We start from the raw sequence: 19,599 nt of genomic DNA, 5'->3' as shown, positions 1-19,599 counted from the left end.
AAGGCAGGATTTCTCAGGTCTGATCAATCCAGGCTCTCTTCTGGTTGTCATTTCTTGGGAGAAATAAGTCCCATGATTAGCTCTGGATAGTATATCTAACTGATGTAACTTAATAATAAACTACTAGAGTAAAGAGAGTCCAACCTTGTATTTATGGTCTGTGAAAATGAGAAGTAAAAAAAAAAAAACAGCTCATACATGAACTTTTTTAATTAGGGTAATTAACAATTACAACTAATATTTTTGACTAGACGAACTGTAAAACAAACCAGCTGGGGCTCTTAATAATGAAATAAATGTCTCGTATTTAATTTGAGAATAAATCGGTCCCGTTGGTCAGAAATAAAGTCCTTTGTGCGTTGATCCACCGCACCGGCGGGTGAGTAAGTTGTAGAAACCACACGGCTACGGAAACCCGCGCAGTCAAAGCATTCCGATGAAAACGGGCAATGATTGAACAGGCGCCATGACATGAGTTTATACTTTTTTTAACTTTAAATAATGTTGTTAAACAAGTATTAGTTTTACTGTAGTCTCCCTGCAGCTTCTTTAACCCTGCCCCGCTCTCTCTGTTAGTCAGTTTGGCTAGCTAGCCGTTGACGTTTCTTCGTGAGGAGAGTTAGTGGCAGTGGTTAAACCAGTCAAACAGCCTCTATCCTCGGCTGCAGGGCTGCTTTTAACCTCCGGGTAGATTCAGGGCACCGCTGGCAGCTTCAAAACTGGGGGAAGATGTCGCAGAACGGCGGATTTCCGTGGACGGTGGTCGTCCTCACCTGCCAACACAAGGACAGCGTCTACGCTTTCCAGAGAGGTGAGGCGAATCTGTTCAATTGACGATCGTAGAATGTTTTTGCTCTGCAGTTCCATCAGTCGGCCTGAGGGTGTCGCTGATGTACGGAATAAATGACTATAAAACAAGTCACATCAGTTAGAGCTGAGTTAATTTATGTGCTGAACTGATTGATTTAAAATAGTAAATAAAATAAACTTTTGTTAAACTTGAACTGTTTTGTTGGCTCCTGGGAATGTTATACTGGTATTTATCTGGACTGGAGATTTAGTTTAATGAGTTTTATTTATATAATTCTAAAGGACAACAAATGTAATCTTAGAGCACATTACAAGACAAACAGGCCCAGTTCCAATCCGGTTATATAGGAGTTAATTTATTTCAACGCAATCCAGCTAATTCCAGTCCAATCACGTAGTCACATTCCGATCCAAATCCAATGCAACCCTACTTACAGGGGTTGGACAATGATACTGAAACACCTGTCATTTTAGTGTGGGAGGTTTCATGGCTAAACTGGACCAGCCTGGTAGCCAGTCTTCATTGATTGCACATTGCACCAGTAAGAGCAAAGTGTGAAGGTTCAATTAGCGGGGTAAGAGCACAGTTTTGCTCAAAATATTGAAATGCACACAACATTATGGGTGACATACCAGAGTTCAAAAGAGGACAAATTGTTGGTGCACATCTTGCTGGCGCATCTGTGACCAAGACAGCAAGTCTTTGTGATGTATCAAGAGCCACGGTATCCAGGGTAATGTCAGCATACCACCAAGAAGGACGAACCACATCCAACAGGATTAACTGTGGATGCAAGAGGAAGCTGTCTGAAAGGGGTGTTCTGGTGCTAACCCGGATTGTGTCCAAAAAACATAAAACCACGGCTGCCCAAATCACAGCAGAATTAAATGTGCACCTCAACTCTCCTGTTTTCACCAGAACTGTCCGTTGGGAGCTCCACAGGGTCAATATACACGGCCGGGCTGCTATAGCCAAACCTTTGGTCACTCATGCCAATGCCAAACGTCGGTTTCAATGGTGCAATGAGTGCAGATCTTGGGCTGTGGACAATGTGAAACATGTATTGTTCTCTGATGAGTCCACCTTTACTGTTTTCCTCACATCCGGGAGAGTTACGGTGTGGAGAAGCCCCAAAGAAGCGTACCACCCAGACTGTTGCATGCCCAGAGTGAAGCATGGGGGTGGATCAGTGATGGTTTGGGCTGCCATATCATCGCATTCCCTTGCCCCTATACTTGTGCTAGATGGGCACGTCACTGCCAAGGACTACCGAACCATTCTTGAGGACCATGTGCATCCAATGGTTCAAACATTGTATCCTGAAGGCGGTGCCGTGTATCAGGATGACAATGCACCAATACACACAGCAAGACTGGTGAAAGATTGGTTTTATGAACATGAAAGTGAAGTTGAACATCTCCCATGGCCTGCACAGTCACCAGATCTAAATATTATTGAGCCACTTTGGGGTGTTTTGGAGGAGCGAGTCAGGAAACGTTTTCCTCCACCAGTATTACGTAGTGACCTGGCCACTATCCTGCAAGAAGAATGGCTTAAAATCCCTCTGACCACTGTGCAGGACTTGTATATGTCATTCCCAAGACGAATTGATGCTGTATTGGCCGCAAAAGGAGGCCCTACACCATACTAATAAATTATTGTGGTCTAAAACCAGGTGTTTCAGTTTCATTGTCCAACCCATGTATATTACAGTTTAATCAGTGAGTTGATCATTATACGCCCAAAGTTTGGTATCAAAATCTTCCGTATTACACATTTTTATTTGTGTATAAATATGGATTTTGATTCCCACATTTCTTGTTTTTTGAATAACATAAAATCAAGTTAAAAAAAAGTTGGTAAATAAATCTGTCTTAATCTCTACATAGCTAAAGAGATTGTATTAGTGTATATTAGGGATATTAGGAAACAAATGTAAAAGTAAGGCCTCAAAATAACGATTTTCAGCAGATGAAGAGTGTATGCAAGTCATGTCTTTAAAAACAGGGAGAAAATCCAGCAAGTACTTTACGCAGCAACTGAAAGATGTCATGCTTCTGCAGAGAGATTAGTTCTAACCGTTTACATTTCCATCTCCATTACATAGACAAGCGAACAGTATGAGGGAAACTAGGCAGGGTTTTTATTTTCTGGACCTGGATTGTCCACCTCTGGTGAAAAAGCAGCCAAAGTCTGAGAGACCTTACAGAAAAGACTAGATTCACATGAAGGAACACAGAGTTCAGCAGGCGGTGGATCCGGTGTTTAGAACATAATTTATTAACTGTAAAAAAAATTTAAAATACATAAAGTGAATGAGCAAATCCTTCCCACGTCGATTCAGTGCTTCGTAACACCTCAGAGACAGTTTCTTGTATTTTATAAACTCTAACTCTGATGTTTGGATCCAAAGAAAAATCGTAGAGCAGATATAGATTAGGTTATGTGTCCAGAGGTGCTGCAGCATACAAACGGTTTCCAACGTCCCAACATTTTGTGGCCTTGTGAGGTAGAGCTGGAGTTACGGCAGCAGCGCGGCGCTCTTCCTGGGGGTGCGTTGCTTCTGACTGTTAGGGACCGCCAGGAGCCGCTGGGCAGCGGAGGGGCCACGCTGAACGCTCTACTGGTCGCAGCTGAACACCTGAGCAGCCGAGCCGGACACACAGTGAGTCCGAGAAGATTGTTCACACACATTATGGATAATCTCAAAGCCTGAAAATAAACAAACACAGCAGAATATCTCATATCTTCTATGATCTCATGACTTATTTTAATAAGAGTTTTGGCCCCCAATGAAGCCCATCAGGTCTTTTGAATCAGAACCTCCAGATTCTTACAGTTTGAAGTGGTTTTAAGGTCAATTTCACAACAACAAACTCACATTCTTATTCAGCTCGTCAATGTTTCAGTCTTTGTTCTGCATTTTTCACAAGCAGGACAGATATTTAGATGAAGATCTTCAGGCAGGAATTTATTCTCAAACATTTTAAACGACTTTCAGGTCGTTCCGTTTGAACACAAGCTAATGTGCCTCCTTTACTTCCTGTTTGTTTTGAGGTGGTGACAGCCGACGTCCTGGATGAAGCTCACATCCTCATCCTTCACACAGTGAGTCCAGAACTGAGTTCTGTTCTGATGTTCTGGTGTTTCCTCGTTGTTGATGACAGATTTTCTTCTATCAGGGTCGGGATTTTCCCTGGAGCTCCTGCAGTCGAGCCTTCTGTTGGCTTCCCGAAGAAAAGCCCGGGCAGAAAGTCCAGTCACCGGTTTGTGTTCTGGATCTGCTGCTGGACCACCTCGGCATCCAGGTCTGCTCAGTGAAACCGGACCATACAGCAGTATAAAAAATAAATAAATACCAGCTGTGCTTCAACATTACACGGGTACCACAGAGTTCTGTACAGTTATTAATCCCGTTTTGGGTTTTTGCCTCTGACACTTTCAGATCTGTCCTGGTTCTCCTCCTGGAGTCTGGGTCTGCAGCACCGACATGATCCTCAGGGTCCCAACAGACTTTGGTTAGTGTGCCATTACTGATGCAGCTGTAATGTAATAAGGGAACAAGAATCTGGTTCTGACCCATTCACACCTGATAAATGAATTTCTGATATGAACGGAATGGTCCGTTCCTGTATCGGAACATCTGTAAAAAAAAAAACATCTGTACTAAATTAATCGTGAAATGAAGTTGCAGATTTATGGGAAGAGAGCTGGAGAACCGTGTAAGTGATGAGGCTGAACGACCCCTGCTGGCAGGAGCAGACAACTACAATACTCTAAAACAGGACATTTAAAAGCATTTTATGCAGATTATTCTTAAAAAATCTCAGTAAACTGGGCAACAATATTTTGATACCTGGGGAAAAAAATCTCTCTCCTGCAGATGAACAATATACGAAAGTCATTTTTTTAGAATCAGACAGTGAATCTGACAGATACATCATCCTTCGACTGGAAGCTTTATAGAAATGAGGGCTGGATCAGGAAAAGTCACAGTTTATTGTTACACGTCACGCATGGCGATAGAAATCTCAGTCTTTATTGGTCACTTTATTGATTGTTCAAAAACAGCCTCCTCTGCTCCTGACTGAGAATCATTTTTGATTCTGCTCCTGATTTTCTGCCAGTTTTGTCCTGGGACGGGTTCTCTGGAGTTCGGGTTTTAGCGGTACCAGGTGACGTCTCGTACGCAGCCGATCACGGAGTATACCTGACCGACTCACAGGTACCCACTCTGTGGAAACTTTCTGTGTAATTTCTCTGGCTGCTGTGACATGGAACAGCTGATGAAGTGAGCTGGTGGGTTGTTGTTTCCAGGGTCGGGTCCGGGACATCATCTACAAAGGATCCAGGGAGCAGATCCAACAAGCCCTGATGCCTGATGGGAAAGTCCCACTGGTGCGTCCTCATTGTTCTCCTGAGATGAATGTTTTATAGATCCACCACCACAAGCAGCAGTAAAATAAATACACTAAAATATTAGATTTTAAACTGTCTGAGCAGCTAAACTCCATTAAAACATCCCAAACAGCCTAACGTTGGTCTTTCAGAGTTGTCTGAACTTCACAGATCAATACTGGCTTCCAATGAATAACTCATGGCGTGTAAAAGCCGGGATATTAGTTAAAGTAGTTTAGTGAGATGTGTTTTATCTGCAGGTTTCAGGTCCAGTCTTCTTCTGCAGATCCGTCTCAGAGAAGCTCCTGCAGACTCATGTCAGTCCTCCTCTGGACGGGTGCACCTACCTGGGCCTGGACTCTGGAGCTCCGCCCCTCCAGGTACCTTCCCTGATCAGATCACATCAGTGCTGGCGTCTGCTGGCAGGACACAAGTCTGATAGGAAACAACTTTCACAGCAAGCATGCATGCAGATATGAGACATGAATGTGTACCACTGAGGAAATGTTCCTTCTCCAGATATTACGATGAACCTTCTCATATAAAAACAAGCAAATCCCAATACTCTAAGCACATGTGAAATCAAATCTCAAATAAAAGATGCAATAAACATTCTAAAAGTCCTATGCATCTTTTTGATTGTCTCATTCTTAGTTAAATTTCAATGGTAGCCTTTTTGCACTGGCTAACAATACTAAGAATCATTTCTTCAATTTAAATCCAACCATTCTTGTCCATGCTTTGGCTGAGCAATGCAAAGTGCTTAAAGAAAACATCTGTTGAAGCTCAATTTTACACTCTGATCTACATTTATGCACACTGGTACAAACCAGATACCTGGCATCTTATCTTGTACCTGAGGTTGCTATTGAATTTCAACAGAGGAGGCAGGACTGGGGGTCCTGATTGATGCACCAGTGCACCAGCAGAGCATTCAGGGATGTATAGCATTAGTGGTACATGTGCTGTCCACCAGCGGTGCAGCTCTCTTAGACATTTGAAGGTATCTTGTGGGTGTTATGGGTGAGTTTGACACCTGCTGTTCGGTCTGAGCCAAAAACCTCAGAAGATTTCTTTTCAAGCTGCTTGTCCTGACATTCTTCCCTTTAATTCAAGAAGGGAAAGATGTGGTAACCTATAACCAGTTATTTTAATTTTAATTTTAATGCAGCCTTACCAACTGTTGGAATAATAGTTCAAACATCAGAGGTAACAACTGCAACCACACTGTCAGGTTTTAGAGTTTGCAAACATCATCATTATCTCAATGACTCACAACCCTATTCTGTTTTTTCCCAATAATGATAAATGATACAGTAACGGCCCATCTCTGCTAACCTGATTTGAAAGTGCCTCCGCTCACTGCAGAGTATAGGGAAATTAATGGATATTTGAAAAAGGTGTCATTTAAAAAAGGAAAAAAAACTAAATTATGTCAAAAATAAATGTTAAAATTACCTAGAATTTTAATTTAATGAGGCGACTGTGGCTCAGTAGGAAGAGTAGTCGTCTTGCAATCAGAAGGTTGTGGGTTTGATTCCAGCTTCCTGTTGCCATATGTTGATGTGCCCCTGGGCAAGGCACTTAACCTCAAGTTGCCTACCGATCTGCGTATCGGTGTATGAATGTGTGAGCGTTAGTGAATGCGATTGGGTGAATGTGGCTCTAGTGTAAAGGGCTTTGAGTGGTCTGTATGACCAAAAAAGCGCTATATAAGTTCAGTCCATTTACCATTTAATTTCTAATATTTTAAAACAAAACACCAAATAAAATCTTAAAAGTTAAGTGAAAAATAAAAAATAAAAACTGGAAATATAACATGAAAATTAGAAAATGCAACCTGTTAATTGATTTTAAGGAGACCCCTAAAGGTAGCAGCTAAAAGAAGAGAAAAGAAAAATAGTTAGAAGTGAAAAATGTAAGAAACAAAAAATAAATAAATGCACATATTAATAGCCAAAAATAAACAAACATCATTGTTGATTAATGATCTGTTAATGATGTTCAACTGATTAGTGGCTCAAATTAAAGCTAAAGTTGAAATGTTACCGGTTTCAGATGTTTGAACACAGCTCTGTGTCTCTGTCCTCAGATCTCGCTCTTCTTGGACCTGCTGAAGTGTCTCTGCTCGGATCTAACCCAGGATCAGTTTGTGGGCGAGGACAGAGCTGGCTGGAGTTCCCCAGCCAGTCCACATGGGCCAGCAGTGAGGACAGGCAGAGCGGAGCTGTGGAGGATCCTTAGAGGAGCTCCACTCTCACTGGGTCAGGATCTGGTCCTCCTCTGTCTCCTGTTGTCGTGGATTTATTAGCAGTTATTTGGTTCAAAGAATCCAAACATAGAACGTGTTTCCTAAATCTGTAGGTATGTAGTCTGAAATGAAACATATCCTGCATGTTCTCGTTCTCACAGTGTACATCTCTGGCAGTCGCTATGACTACCTGACTCTGTCAGGGAAGCAGCATGTCGACCGTCTGACCTCTGATTGGACGGATCGAAACACTCTGTCTCACATTCAGGTGACACGTCTCACTCTTCTGCAACAATGTCATCCAAAATTAAAACTGAATTCAAAGCAGGTCCCTGTGGGACCACCAGACTTTAAACACTTTAGATAGACCACAAAGGTCTCGTAGTTTAACCTGCTTTAATCCCTGTAGACTGAGAGGCTGCTCAGCGAGGGAGCTCGGATCATCAACAGTGTTCTGGATGGAGATGTTGCTGTGGCAACCCGGGCAGTGGTGCAGCACTGCCACCTACAAGTAAGAAAGACTTTTGACTAAGGAATAAACTCAAAGTTCTGGTCCAAAAGAGATGAAACCTTAGGCATGAAACTAGTCTAAATCAAAACGTTACTGAAGATTTCCCAGGGTCAGAATCTAGAGTGTGACATCATCACACTCTAGTTTGTGATAATTTAAACTGTGATTGTGAAAAAACTGTAAAAGGTATCAAAATGCAAATTCATTCATGTAACGTCCAACTTCTTGTAAGCTCTTTAAACTTTTAATGATGTTTCTGCTGGAAAGTATGGCTAAGATATGGAGCTCCAAACAGGGCTGGGTTCGCTCCTTACTTTAATAAAAGCCCAATTGTTGTCCATGAGGACTTCTGCTGTTATTTTTGATAATAACATGCAAGAAACATTCAAGTGGAAATATCTGTGGAGACATTTGCCAATTTCTGTTTTATTAATGCTCAGATCTGCAGAACAAAGCAGTTTAAAGTCATTTAAATTCTAACAAAGTAAGAATCATTACAAAAGAAACCCAATTAAGTATCCTGTCATTTTAATTTAGCTCCAAAAATTTTTGTGAAATTTAATCCACTTCAAGAATTGATATTTGTGTCAAATATGATGAATGCCTTGATGCTGAACAGATTATTGTGTTGGTTAAAAAACACAGTAGCTGAAAATGTTTGGTACCTGAAAAGTAAATTAGTTGTGTTGGGTGTCAAACAAATTCATCTGAATACAGCTGAGAAGCTAAAACTCAATCAGGTCTGTATTTAGGTTCAGTTTAAGGTTGATATTGTGTGTCCTCTGGCGTTCATCAGGGTCCTCTGGACGTCCCATCAGGTTGTTTGCTCTCAGGATTAGACGTGTTGATGTCAGCGTGCATCAGGCGGCTCGCGCTTAGCAGTGACATCATCATCCAGGGACATCGGATTGAGCTGGGGGAGCTAAAGCTAAATGTGTACACAGTGATGGGCGCGCACGACAACCTGCAGGTAAAATACAGCAGGTCCATGTATCGGCCTGCTCCATAGCCCTCAGGGTGGTCTTATGGTTGTCATGGAGATACGATGCTGATGAAAGCAGACCTAGACTCTTCCGTCTTTTTTGTATGAACTAAACAAGATGTAAATAAAACACTTTAAACTGCGGCCAGATGTTTCAGATCATCACAATTATGATGATGTAAGAAACTCCTCCACCTTGTTCTCCTTCTCCTCAGGTCTCCTTTAATGACAGCAGCGCCTCCTTCCTCAACCAGAGCTGGAGTGTTTTTTTCAGCTCTTTAGGAATACAGTAAGATCCAAGCTTTTCCTCTCTGATAATTCTCACGAAAAGCTTCAGGCTTTAACCAGCAAACAAACACAGGAAACAACCTCACAGTTACAGTTCAGGGGAACGTTGGGCATAAATCTGACCAAAATATAAAGATTTATTATAACTTTATTCAAGTCAGCAGGTTCAGAGGAGTTTCTGTTTGAGTTGCTTTCATTTTGCCCTTCTCTTCATGCCTTTTTTTCCTTTTCAATAACACATTATTTACATACAGTACAGACCAAAGGTTTGGACACACCTTCTCATTCAAAGAGTTTTCTTTATTTTCATGACTATGAATATTGTAGCTTCACACTGAAGGCATCAAAACTATGAATTAACACATGTGGAATTATATACTGAACAAAAAAGTGAGAAACAACTGAAAATATGTCTTATATTCTCGGTTCTTCAAAGTAGCCACCTTTTGCTTTGATTACTGCTCCGCACACTCTTGGTATTCTGTTGATGAGCTTCAAGAGGTAGTCACCTGAAATGGTTTTCACTTCACAGGTGTGCCCTGTCAGGTTTAATAAGTGGGATTTCAAGCCTTATAAATGGGGTTGGGACCATCAGTTGTGTTGTGCTGGAGGTGGATACAGTACACAGCTGATAGTCCTACTGAATAGACTGTTAGAATTTGTATTATGACAAGAAGAAAGCGGCTAAGTAAAGAAAAACAAGTGGCCATCATTACTTTAAGAAATGAAGGTCAATCAGTCCGAACAATTGGGAAAACTTTGAAAGTGTCCCCAAGTGCAGTCGCAAAAACCATCAAGCGCTACAAAGAAACTGGCTCACATGAGGACCGCCCCAGGAAAGGAAGACCAAGAGTCACCTCTGCTGCGGACGATAAGTTCATCCGAGTCACCAACCTCAGAAATCGCAGGTTAACAGCAGCTCACATTAGAGAACAGGTCAATGCCACACAGAGTTCTAGCAGCAGACACATCTCTAGAACAACTGTTAAGAGGAGACTGTGTGAATCAGGCCTTCATGGTAAAATAGCTGCTAGGAAACCACTGCTGAGGACAGGCAACAAGCAGAAGAAACTTGTTTGGCCTAAAGAACACAAGGAATGGACATTAGACCAGTGGAAATCTGTGCTTTGGTCTGATGAGTCCAAGTTTGAGATCTTTGGTTCCAACCACCGTGTCTTTGTGCGGCGCAGAAGAGGTGAACGGATGGACTCTACATGCCTGGTTCCCACCGTGAAGCATGGAGGAGGAGGTGTGATGGTGTGGGGGGTGCTTTGCTGGTGACACTGTTGGGGATTTATTAAAAATTGAAGGCATACTGAACCAGCATGGCTACCACAGCATCTTGCAGCGGCATGCTATTCCATCCAGTTTGCGTTTAGTTGGACCATCATTTATTTTTCAACAGGACAATGACCCCAAACACACCTCCAGGCTGTGTAAGGACTATTTGACCAAGAAGGAGAGTGATGGGGTGCTGCGCCAGATGACCTGGCCTCCACAGTCACCGGACCTGAACCCAATCGAGATGGTTTGAGGTGAGCTGGACCGCAGAGTGAAGGCAAAAGGGCCAACAAGTGCTAAGCATCTCTGGGAACTCCTTCAAGACTGTTGGAAAACCATTTCAGGTGACTACCTCTTGAAGCTCATCAACAGAATACCAAGAGTGTGTGGAGCAGTAATCAAAGCAAAAGGTGGCTACTTTGAAGAACCTAGAATATAAGACATATTTTCAGTTGTTTCACACTTTTTTGTTCAGTATATCATTCCACATGCGTTAATTCATAGTTTTGATGCCTTCAGTGTGAAGCTACAACTTTTTGAAAGAGAAGGTGTGTCCAAACGTTTGGTCTGTACTGTATATCTGTGTTGTTTATTGCGTTTGTGTTCATTTTGTGGCTCCTCTATTCAATAACCTCCTTTCTCCTCCTTCTCAGGCCGGAGGAGTTGTGGGTGAGAGGAGAACAGTGCTCCCTCCTGGAGGCACGGCTTTTCCCAGTCCTCCACCCCAGAGGAGGCACTGTGGGTCTTGAGGGAGGTGTGGGCTGGCTGCTGGGGGGTCCAGGCTGCTTGCAGAGGTGGAGGGAGGCGTGGAGAGTTTCTCTGAGGGAGGTGCTATCTCTCACTCACCAGGAGGCGGAGCTACAATGGAGGGAGGAGCTGCTGTTCCTGGTGGGGAGGAGAAGAATGACAGATGCCCTGCGGAGTCACACCGACGTCTGTCTGCTGCCTTGCTTCAAGGCGGCAGTGCAGGGAGGGCAGCAGGGGGTGCTACTAGAGACTCTGGACAGGAGTGAGTTACAACCTGTTTATTCCTGCTGATTGATATTCCTTTATTTATTTTTATTTATTTATTTATTTTACTTTTTCTGATATACGGTTTTAGATTAACTGGATCAATATGGTGCCTCCTGTTGTTGGAGGTCTGAAACTGCAGTATATCACATCATGTTAACTAGTAAAAACATCATATATGTCCATATATGTCCTGATGAGCCACATCAGAAAAGGATCAAAAAGTGAATAAAATGTTCTCCTGTTTTTAGTTGCTGCAGGGAGCGTCGAGCCAAGGGTGGAGCAAGGAGCACAACTGGGCGTGGCTGCTCGCTGTCTCTCCTGCATAGCTGATGTGCTGGTGTGCATGGCGCAGGGGAAGGGGGGTCTGAGAAGCGGTCCAGCCGCTAATGAGGCATGGAGCTCCGCCTACTTCCTGTTGGAGGGTGGAAACTTGAGGGGAGGAGTTTATGCCCTTGCTGCACAGCGACAGCATTGGCTGAGCAGGTGGGCATCTCCCTTTCCTTTTTGACTTATTGTTGAATGTGCATAGATCTGTGTTACTGCCCCCTGCAGGCCGGACCTGCTTGTGCGAGCCGCCCGGCACTACGAGGGCGCAGGCCAAGTGCTTCTGCGGCAGGCTGTGATGTCATCACAAAGGTTCATCTCTATTGGGCAGGGGAAGGCCCCGCCTATCGGGGAGTGGCAGGAAGTGGAGTGTCCAGCCAGATTGGATCTGGCAGGTGAGGAATAGGTTCAATTATTTGTTGCATTCAGGTGTAGCTTCACATGTTGGAGAAAGCATTTTCAGCTCCTGAGCTGCTGGTCTTCAGAATCTTGAACCATCAGTTAACAGTGATTGTGTTTCAGGTGGCTGGAGTGACACCCCGCCAATCGCCTTTGAGCATGGCGGATCAGTGACAAACGTCGCAGTGAAGGTCGATGGGAAACGTCCAATCGGAGCCAGAGCCCGTCGCATCATGAAATCCCACCTCCTGCTGGTCAGCTACAGTGGAGGGTTGGGCAGTGGGGCTTCCACCGAGATAGTGTGTGAGAGTCTGAATGACCTGAAGGACTATTGCCAGCCTCACGCTCCTGGTACAGAACTACGGGTTTACTAGTTAAACTAGGTGAACTGGGAGAGTCACTGAAGACTGATTGTTAGTGTGTTTGTGCTTCAGGAGCTCTGCTGAAGGCAGTCTGTGTGTGTAGTGGCCTGGTATCTCTGTCCTCCCAGGATCCTCTAGGGCATCAGCTGATGCAACGCTGGGGCTCTGGGGTAGAGCTGCACAGCTGGTCGGAGCTGCCGACTGGATCCGGACTGGGTAAGAAATAATAAAATGCGAAGAGCGGAGAACTAAAATCTCTGCAGATGATAAAAATGTCGATCTGTTATTGTCCTGCAGGTACTAGCAGCATTCTGGCGGGGGCGCTTTTGGCAGCGATCTACAGGTGTACAGGCCGAACGTATGACACCGACTCCCTGATCCACGCAGTCCTGTACCTGGAGCAGATTCTCACCACAGGTCACGGTTTACTCTGCTCTGGTCCTCTTCATCCTCATCCTCTACGTCTTCATCACTTTCTGCTTCTCCACCAGGTGGAGGCTGGCAGGACCAGGTGGGAGGTCTGGTGGGTGGAGTCAAGGTGGGTCGTTCCAAAGCATCTCTGCCCCTGCAGGTGGAGGTGGAGTGTCTGAATCTTCCTCCTGAGTTTGTAGTGTCTCTGGAGCAGCACCTCCTGCTGGTTTACACTGGAAAGACGCGTCTAGCTCGAAACTTGCTGCAGGTCAGTATCTCTGCAGGTGTAGGCTCAAAGATCTTACTAGAAGATGTTTTACTCCTCTCCATAAAAATGTATCCTTTTAACTTTATGAGATGACGTCTTTAGTAGCTAATTCTATATGTAACGTCTTAAATCAGTCTGGATCACAGTTGGTCTTTACACAGTCACCCAGTTATAGTCCTGTTTGGATCCAGTCTGCTTCAAAATGATGTTTTGTGCAGGATGTGGTACGCAGCTGGTACAGCCGTCTGCCGTCGATGGTCCAGAATGCCCAGCAGCTGGTGTCCAACTCTGAGGAATGTGCCAGAGCCTGTTCAGATGGTCAGTTACCACAGGAGAGAGTCAGGAAATAAACAGTCCGAGTATGATGGTGTTATTTTATGTAACAGTCTTGTCCATTCTACAGGTTTCTCTTGTAAATGAAACTACTTGTCTATTAAAGAGTACACATTCATCTGAAACCAAATTGATAAGACTCAAGCTGGCCACTTCCTACATTTTCCATAATGCCTTGAGACAGCAACAGACCCATTAATCCTTTCCCTTCCAGGTTCTCTGTCCAGATTGGGTCAGTGTTTGGACTGCTCTTGGCAGCAGAAGAAGCTGATGGCTCCTGGATGCGAGCCGGCCTCAGTCAGAACCATGATGGAGGCTCTGAGGCCGCTGGTCCTGGGTCAGAGCCTGGCTGGGGCTGGAGGGGGCGGCTTCCTTTATCTGCTGACCCAGGATCCCCTACAGCAGGAGACTGTGCTGCAGGTCCTCAGAAACACACCGGTGAGAAGTGTCGCCACATTGGGAGAGTTTAAGCCCAGTTATGCGTTTCAGAAAGTATTTATAGGAAAATGGTCATTGTACCAGAAAAGTACAAAATTTTTAGTGTCCTTGTACTCAAGTCAATTTGTAGAGAATGTGTTGAACTTGACAGTGATAGTCATTGGTCCAGTGCCACTGTAAACTACATTTGTTAATGTCAATTGTAGACACCCCTAATGGTTTAGGAGTTCAATTAAGCTCAGATGCATTGACCTAAAGCCCTTTACTTTTAAGCTTTGACAACAGTCAAATTTTACAGCACTGATACCTTACACCAGATTCTTTTAAGTGTCTTTTAGCACCCTTTAGACAGAGCCAAGCCTTTAAACAAGAAAACCAAGTCAAAACCGATTAAAAGTTTATTTCTCAGAAGCAGCAGCTTGTCTGGAATCTGAAAAAGAAAGCCCAGAGCCAGATCATCAGTAGCAGTCTGAACATGCTAACTGAAATGAGCTTCACCACAAGATCTTCAGTAGCCCTTTTTGCCTGGATGATGGGAAGTTTTCCCATGATGGGGAAACACTGGTGGCTGGAGAACAATTGGTTCTGTTGGTGTGTAGCGGAACTGGCTGAACCTCAGCTGCTTACGGTTGTATCGTGACTTGGACTTGTAGGCGTACACTTGATCCTCTTCATCTACAGGAGAGAAGACTGGCTCATCTTTTCCGCGGGTATAAGATGAAGAGCTCCAGCTCTCCTCTGCAAACTGAAAGCTGCCGTCTCCTGGAGCTGCATGCTGGCTGTGCTGATGGCCGCCATGTTGGACCCCATAAGTAGGACTCCTGTCAGCACCTTCAGTACTGCTGCTGTATTACAGGTCCTTCTCAAAATATTAGCATATTGTGATAAAGTTCATTATTTTCCATAATGTCATGATGAAAATTTAACATTCATATATTTTAGATTCATTGCACACTAAGTGAAATATTTCAGGTCTCTTATTGTCTTAATACGGATGATTTTGGCATACAGCTCATGAAAACCCAAAATTCCTATCTCACAAAATTAGCATATCATTAAAAGGGTCTCTAAACGAGCTATGAACCTAATCATCTGAATCAACGAGTTAACTCTAAACACCTGCAAAAGATTCCTGAGGCCTTTAAAACTCCCAGCCTGGTTCATCACTCAAAACCGCAATCATGGGTAAGACTGCCGACCTGACTGCTGTCCAGAAGGCCACTATTGACACCCTCAAGCAAGAGGGTAAGACACAAAAGAAATTTCTGAACGAATAGGCTGTTCCCAGAGTGCTGTATCAAGGCACCTCAGTGGGAAGTCTGTGGGAAGGAAAAAGTGTGGCAGAAAACGCTGCACAACGAGAAGAGGTGACCGGACCCTGAGGAAGATTTTGGAGAAGGGCCGATTCCAGACCTTGGGGGACCTGCGGAAGCAGTGGACTGAGTCTGGAGTAGAAACATCCAGAGCCACCGTGCACAGGCGTGTGCAGGAAATGGGCTACAGGTGCCGCATTCCCCAGGTCAAGCCACTTTTGAACCAGAAACAGCGGCAGAAGCGCCTGACCTGGGCTACAGAGAAGCAGCACTGGACTGTTGCTCAATGGTCCAAAGTACTTTTTTCGGATGAAAGCAAATTCTGCATGTCATTCGGAAATCAAGGTGCCAGAGTCTGGAGGAAGACTGGGGAGAAGGAAATGCCAAAATGCCAGAAGTCCAGTGTCAAGTACCCACAGTCAGTGATGGTCTGTGGTGCCGTGTCAGCTGCTGGTGTTGGTCCACTGTGTTTTATCAAGGGCAGGGTCAATGCAGCTAGCTATCAGGAGATTTTGGAGCACTTCATGCTTCCATCTGCTGAAAAGCTTTATGGAGATGAAGATTTCATTTTTCAGCACGACCTGGCACCTGCTCACAGTGCCAAAACCACTGGTAAATGGTTTACTGACCATGGTATCACTGTGCTCAATTGGCCTGCCAACTCTCCTGACCTGAACCCCATAGAGAATCTGTGGGATATTGTGAAGAGAACGTTGAGAGACTCAAGACCCAACACTCTGGATGAGCTAAAGGCCGCTATCGAAGCATCCTGGGCCTCCATAAGACCTCAGCAGTGCCACAGGCTGATTGCCTCCATGCCACGCCGCATTGAAGCAGTCATTTCTGCAAAAGGATTCCCGAACAAGTATTGAGTGCATAACTGTACATGATTATTTGAAGGTTGACGTTTTTTGTATTAAAAATACTTTTCTTTTATTGGTCGGATGAAATATGCTAATTTTGTGAGATAGGAATTTTGGGTTTTCATGAGCTGTATGCCAAAATCATCCATATTAAGACAATAAAAGACCTGAAATATTTCAGTTAGTGTGCAATGAATCTAAAATATAGGAATGTTAAATTTTCATCATGACATTATGGAAAATAATGAACTTTATCACAATATGCTAATATTTTGAGAAGGACCTGTAGACTCCTGGGTAACTGCTGTGGTCACCAGGACCAACTTGTCCACTGGGGTTCTGGTAGACTGGCTTGGATGGCTCTTGTTGAGAGGGTGAAGCGATATTCCACCACCACTTTGGTGGTTCACCTTCACCTGAGGAAAGGAGGAGTCAGAGCAAACATTTACAGCTCCTTAGACTTTGTGTTTGATTAAAGCTTACCTGGTTTTTGAGGAGCACAGGTGATGCTTCCAATCAGCAGGAGAGAAATCCACAACATACTGCAAAAATATGGAGGGTTCAGATCATTAAATTAACAACATATTCCAGACAGAAGGTCATGAAGTTCAAAATTTTGCAGATAAGATCCAATTGTACCATCTTTAAGAAACTGACTCATTAATTAGTATTAGAGGCTCTGTCAGACATGCCCTCACCTCATTTTAGCACAAAATAGACCCCATATCCCTCTGATAGTGACTCCAACCTGCAGGAGCTTCTTTTATTTAATCCTCAGAGCTCTTGGAGCTGATTGCTGAGTGGGACCTGCTTCTGCAGAGGAAACAGGCACTAAGGAAGGAAAAACTTGGAGATACAGTAGAACCAGGAAGAACATGAAAACCTGATTAATTAAATGTTTTCAATGACAGAGTTAAACAGTGTTAAAAGAAATCTGGTAATTCAGTAGAACTCTGGGAGCGGTTAAATAAGTTATAGCACGCTAAAGAGTCTGACATCAGGAATATAACATTAAAAAATATGTTATACAATATGAGGGAAGGAGCTGCACAGTGGCGCAGTTGCAAGAAGGTCCTGGGGTCTTTTTACATGGAGTTTGCATTTTCTCCCTGTGCATGCATGGATTCTCTCCAGGTACTCCAGCTTCCTCCCACTGTCCAAAAACATGACTGTTGGGTTAATTGGTCTCTCTAAATTGCCCTGAATGGGTGTGTGCATGGTTGTTTTTCATGTATGTCTCTGCGTTGCCCTGTGGTGGACTGGTGACCAGTCCAGGGTGTACCCCCCCCCCCTCGCCTGTAAACCGCTGGAGATAGGCACCAGCTCCCCGCAACCCAGTATAGAAGAAGTGGGTATAAAAAATGGATGGATGGATGAATATAAGGGAAAGGAATGTTTCTTGAACTATGGAAAGAGGCTACTATTGTCCCAAAATGTCAACCAGGTGAAGATCCCAGTTCGGCTGAGAGTTATAAACCCCCGGCCTTAACCACTCATTTAGGTAAGGTCATGGAACAAAATGGTGAATAAAAAATTAAATAAAGAAACCATTACTACTACTACTACTACAACTAAAGATCAAATGTTATCAAAGCGGTTTTCAAAAAGGAAAAAGTCCACTACATCTGGTTCTGTGTTTAGAAGATGAAATAAGATGGGCTCTGGTGATTAAAGAAAGGGTAGCAGCTGTTTTTAGATGTTGGGGGGGCATACAACATAATTTGGAAAGAAGGGCTTCGAAATAATTTGTACCACATGGGAAAAATGTATTGGTGAATTAGAGACCTTATAACTTGTTGAAATATTGTGGCTTTAAAAGATTTAAGAACGAGCTTTGAAGTTTAGAAAAGAACTCCACAGGAAAGTGTACTTAGTTCAATTTTATTTGATCTAAAAATGTAGATAAATATACAGAGTCTTCCTTATTTGGTGATCATGGAAATGAAAACAAAATATAGAGTTTATGATGCCAAATTTTAACCAGAATAATAAGCGAGGTGCTATAGAAATCTGAGGTGTGGTACTAGAATCGGGGTTAAGATTTTCTGTCGCAAACAGGCTCAAATCAACAAGAAGCTCACATTAAATAACAGGAATGTTCAAAGATTGTGAATATTTAAGGATGTTTATTAGGCAGAGAGTAGAGCTCACCATCTATTCCTGTCATTTAATTTATTATTGTTATCAGATGGGCGGACGGAAACGCAGAGCCTCAAACCTCAGATTCCTCGTCTTTGGCTTGAGGGTCTGCAGTCCTGTGCCCAAGATAGCGGAGAGATCAAGATACAGATTTTAATCTTTTGTATGCTTTTTTTTTTTCCTTTGATGCTTTTGCCCTGATAACCCTTAAAACACAAAACCATCCTGACTTTTATTGCCATCCCATAATTTTCTGTGTTTCAGGATCTGGGAGACTTCAGCGTTCACTCAGTGGAGCTGGATATGGAGGGAATCGCAGTCCGGCTGCCACCCGTTACCTAACAGCCAGTGAAATTAGGAGTTTTGATTCAATCTGATGTAACACTGAAGTAAAATAATAATTATTGTTTTTCAGACTTTTTACAGTCCTTCATGGATGATAGACTTATGTTTGAGCTCTGAAACCACGTTATCACCTGTTGCAGTTTACAACATACCTTCGAGGGCTGATATAATCATATTGATTGTGTTCACCTGTTGAAACTAGCTGAACATTACCATTTTATTATATAAATTAAGTATTTTCTGTTTGGTCCAAAGATGCGTTTTCTAATCCAGCATTCAATCAGCATTCTTGATTTGCTAATTGATTAAATAAATACTAATACAAAAGTTTAGATTTTTTTTTTTTTGTCAAGTGATGATATTTACTGAAGTACCTTTACAGGAATGCAGTTAAAGTTCAAATTTGATGAATGATTTTCCTTAAAATCTTCTGTAAGTTGTTTATAAGGCTCTGTGTCTGAGGATTCTGGCTTCTAATCATCGAAGCAACACTTACAACTTTAATAAGGAAAGGCCAGACAGTATATTGGCTTCATATTTGTAGGAAAAAATCATAAACATCACCTGTTAAAACTCAGCTCCAAACCACACCAGACCTCCATCTTGTTTTAGAAATGGAAGAAAACCTGAAGCTGGACCGCTGCTTTCACTGACTCCATACATGGACAAATACCTGGACAAATGTGGCCTTTGAGGAAAAAAAAAATCATCCTGTTTCCATTCATGGAGTCTTTACAGAAACCTTTAACTGAGATCGTTTCTGGTGAGATCTCACGGGACAGTAAATGAACAGCTGAAGAATGATCATCTCCAGCCTTGGGTCTGTTCACTATACTGTTTATCTTCTGCATAAATTATTAAAAAGCAG

The 19,599-nt window shown here is 43.2% G+C and overlaps 1 protein-coding gene across 1 annotated transcript; it reads left to right on the top strand.

Moving 5' to 3' along the window:
• Window positions 1–28: 28 nt before the first annotated feature.
• LOC124880620 (L-fucose kinase) lies at window positions 29–19,058 on the top strand. Its single transcript, XM_047385899.1, has 23 exons — window positions 29–811; window positions 3,325–3,476; window positions 3,869–3,919; window positions 3,994–4,119; window positions 4,257–4,329; window positions 4,939–5,036; window positions 5,129–5,209; window positions 5,470–5,589; window positions 7,302–7,473; window positions 7,622–7,728; window positions 7,870–7,971; window positions 8,768–8,941; window positions 9,169–9,242; window positions 11,176–11,531; window positions 11,785–12,019; window positions 12,089–12,255; window positions 12,383–12,610; window positions 12,694–12,837; window positions 12,919–13,038; window positions 13,113–13,300; window positions 13,519–13,618; window positions 13,848–14,071; window positions 18,651–19,058. Exons 1-23 carry the CDS (start codon window positions 730–732, stop codon window positions 18,726–18,728), a joined length of 3,252 nt encoding a protein of 1,083 aa, XP_047241855.1. The 5' UTR covers window positions 29–729; the 3' UTR covers window positions 18,729–19,058.
• Window positions 19,059–19,599: the final 541 nt, after the last annotated feature.

The sequence above is a fragment of the Girardinichthys multiradiatus genome, chromosome 2 (assembly GCF_021462225.1).
Source record: "Girardinichthys multiradiatus isolate DD_20200921_A chromosome 2, DD_fGirMul_XY1, whole genome shotgun sequence".
NCBI classification, from domain to species: Eukaryota; Metazoa; Chordata; class Actinopteri; order Cyprinodontiformes; family Goodeidae; genus Girardinichthys; species Girardinichthys multiradiatus.
This window is presented reverse-complemented; position numbering and strand designations above follow the sequence as displayed.

What these genes read in the sequence shown, in the direction of transcription:
- LOC124880620 (XM_047385899.1), top strand. Translation starts at nt 730, where the DNA reads ATGTCGCAGAACGGCGGATTTCCGTGGACGGTGGTCGTCCTCACCTGC. An exon ending in TATACCTGACCGACTCACAG is followed by an intron (nt 5,037 to 5,128) that starts GTACCCACTCTG and finishes TGTTGTTTCCAG; the next exon opens with GGTCGGGTCCGGGACATCAT. An exon ending in TTCAGCTCTTTAGGAATACA is followed by an intron (nt 9,243 to 11,175) that starts GTAAGATCCAAG and finishes CCTCCTTCTCAG; the next exon opens with GCCGGAGGAGTTGTGGGTGA.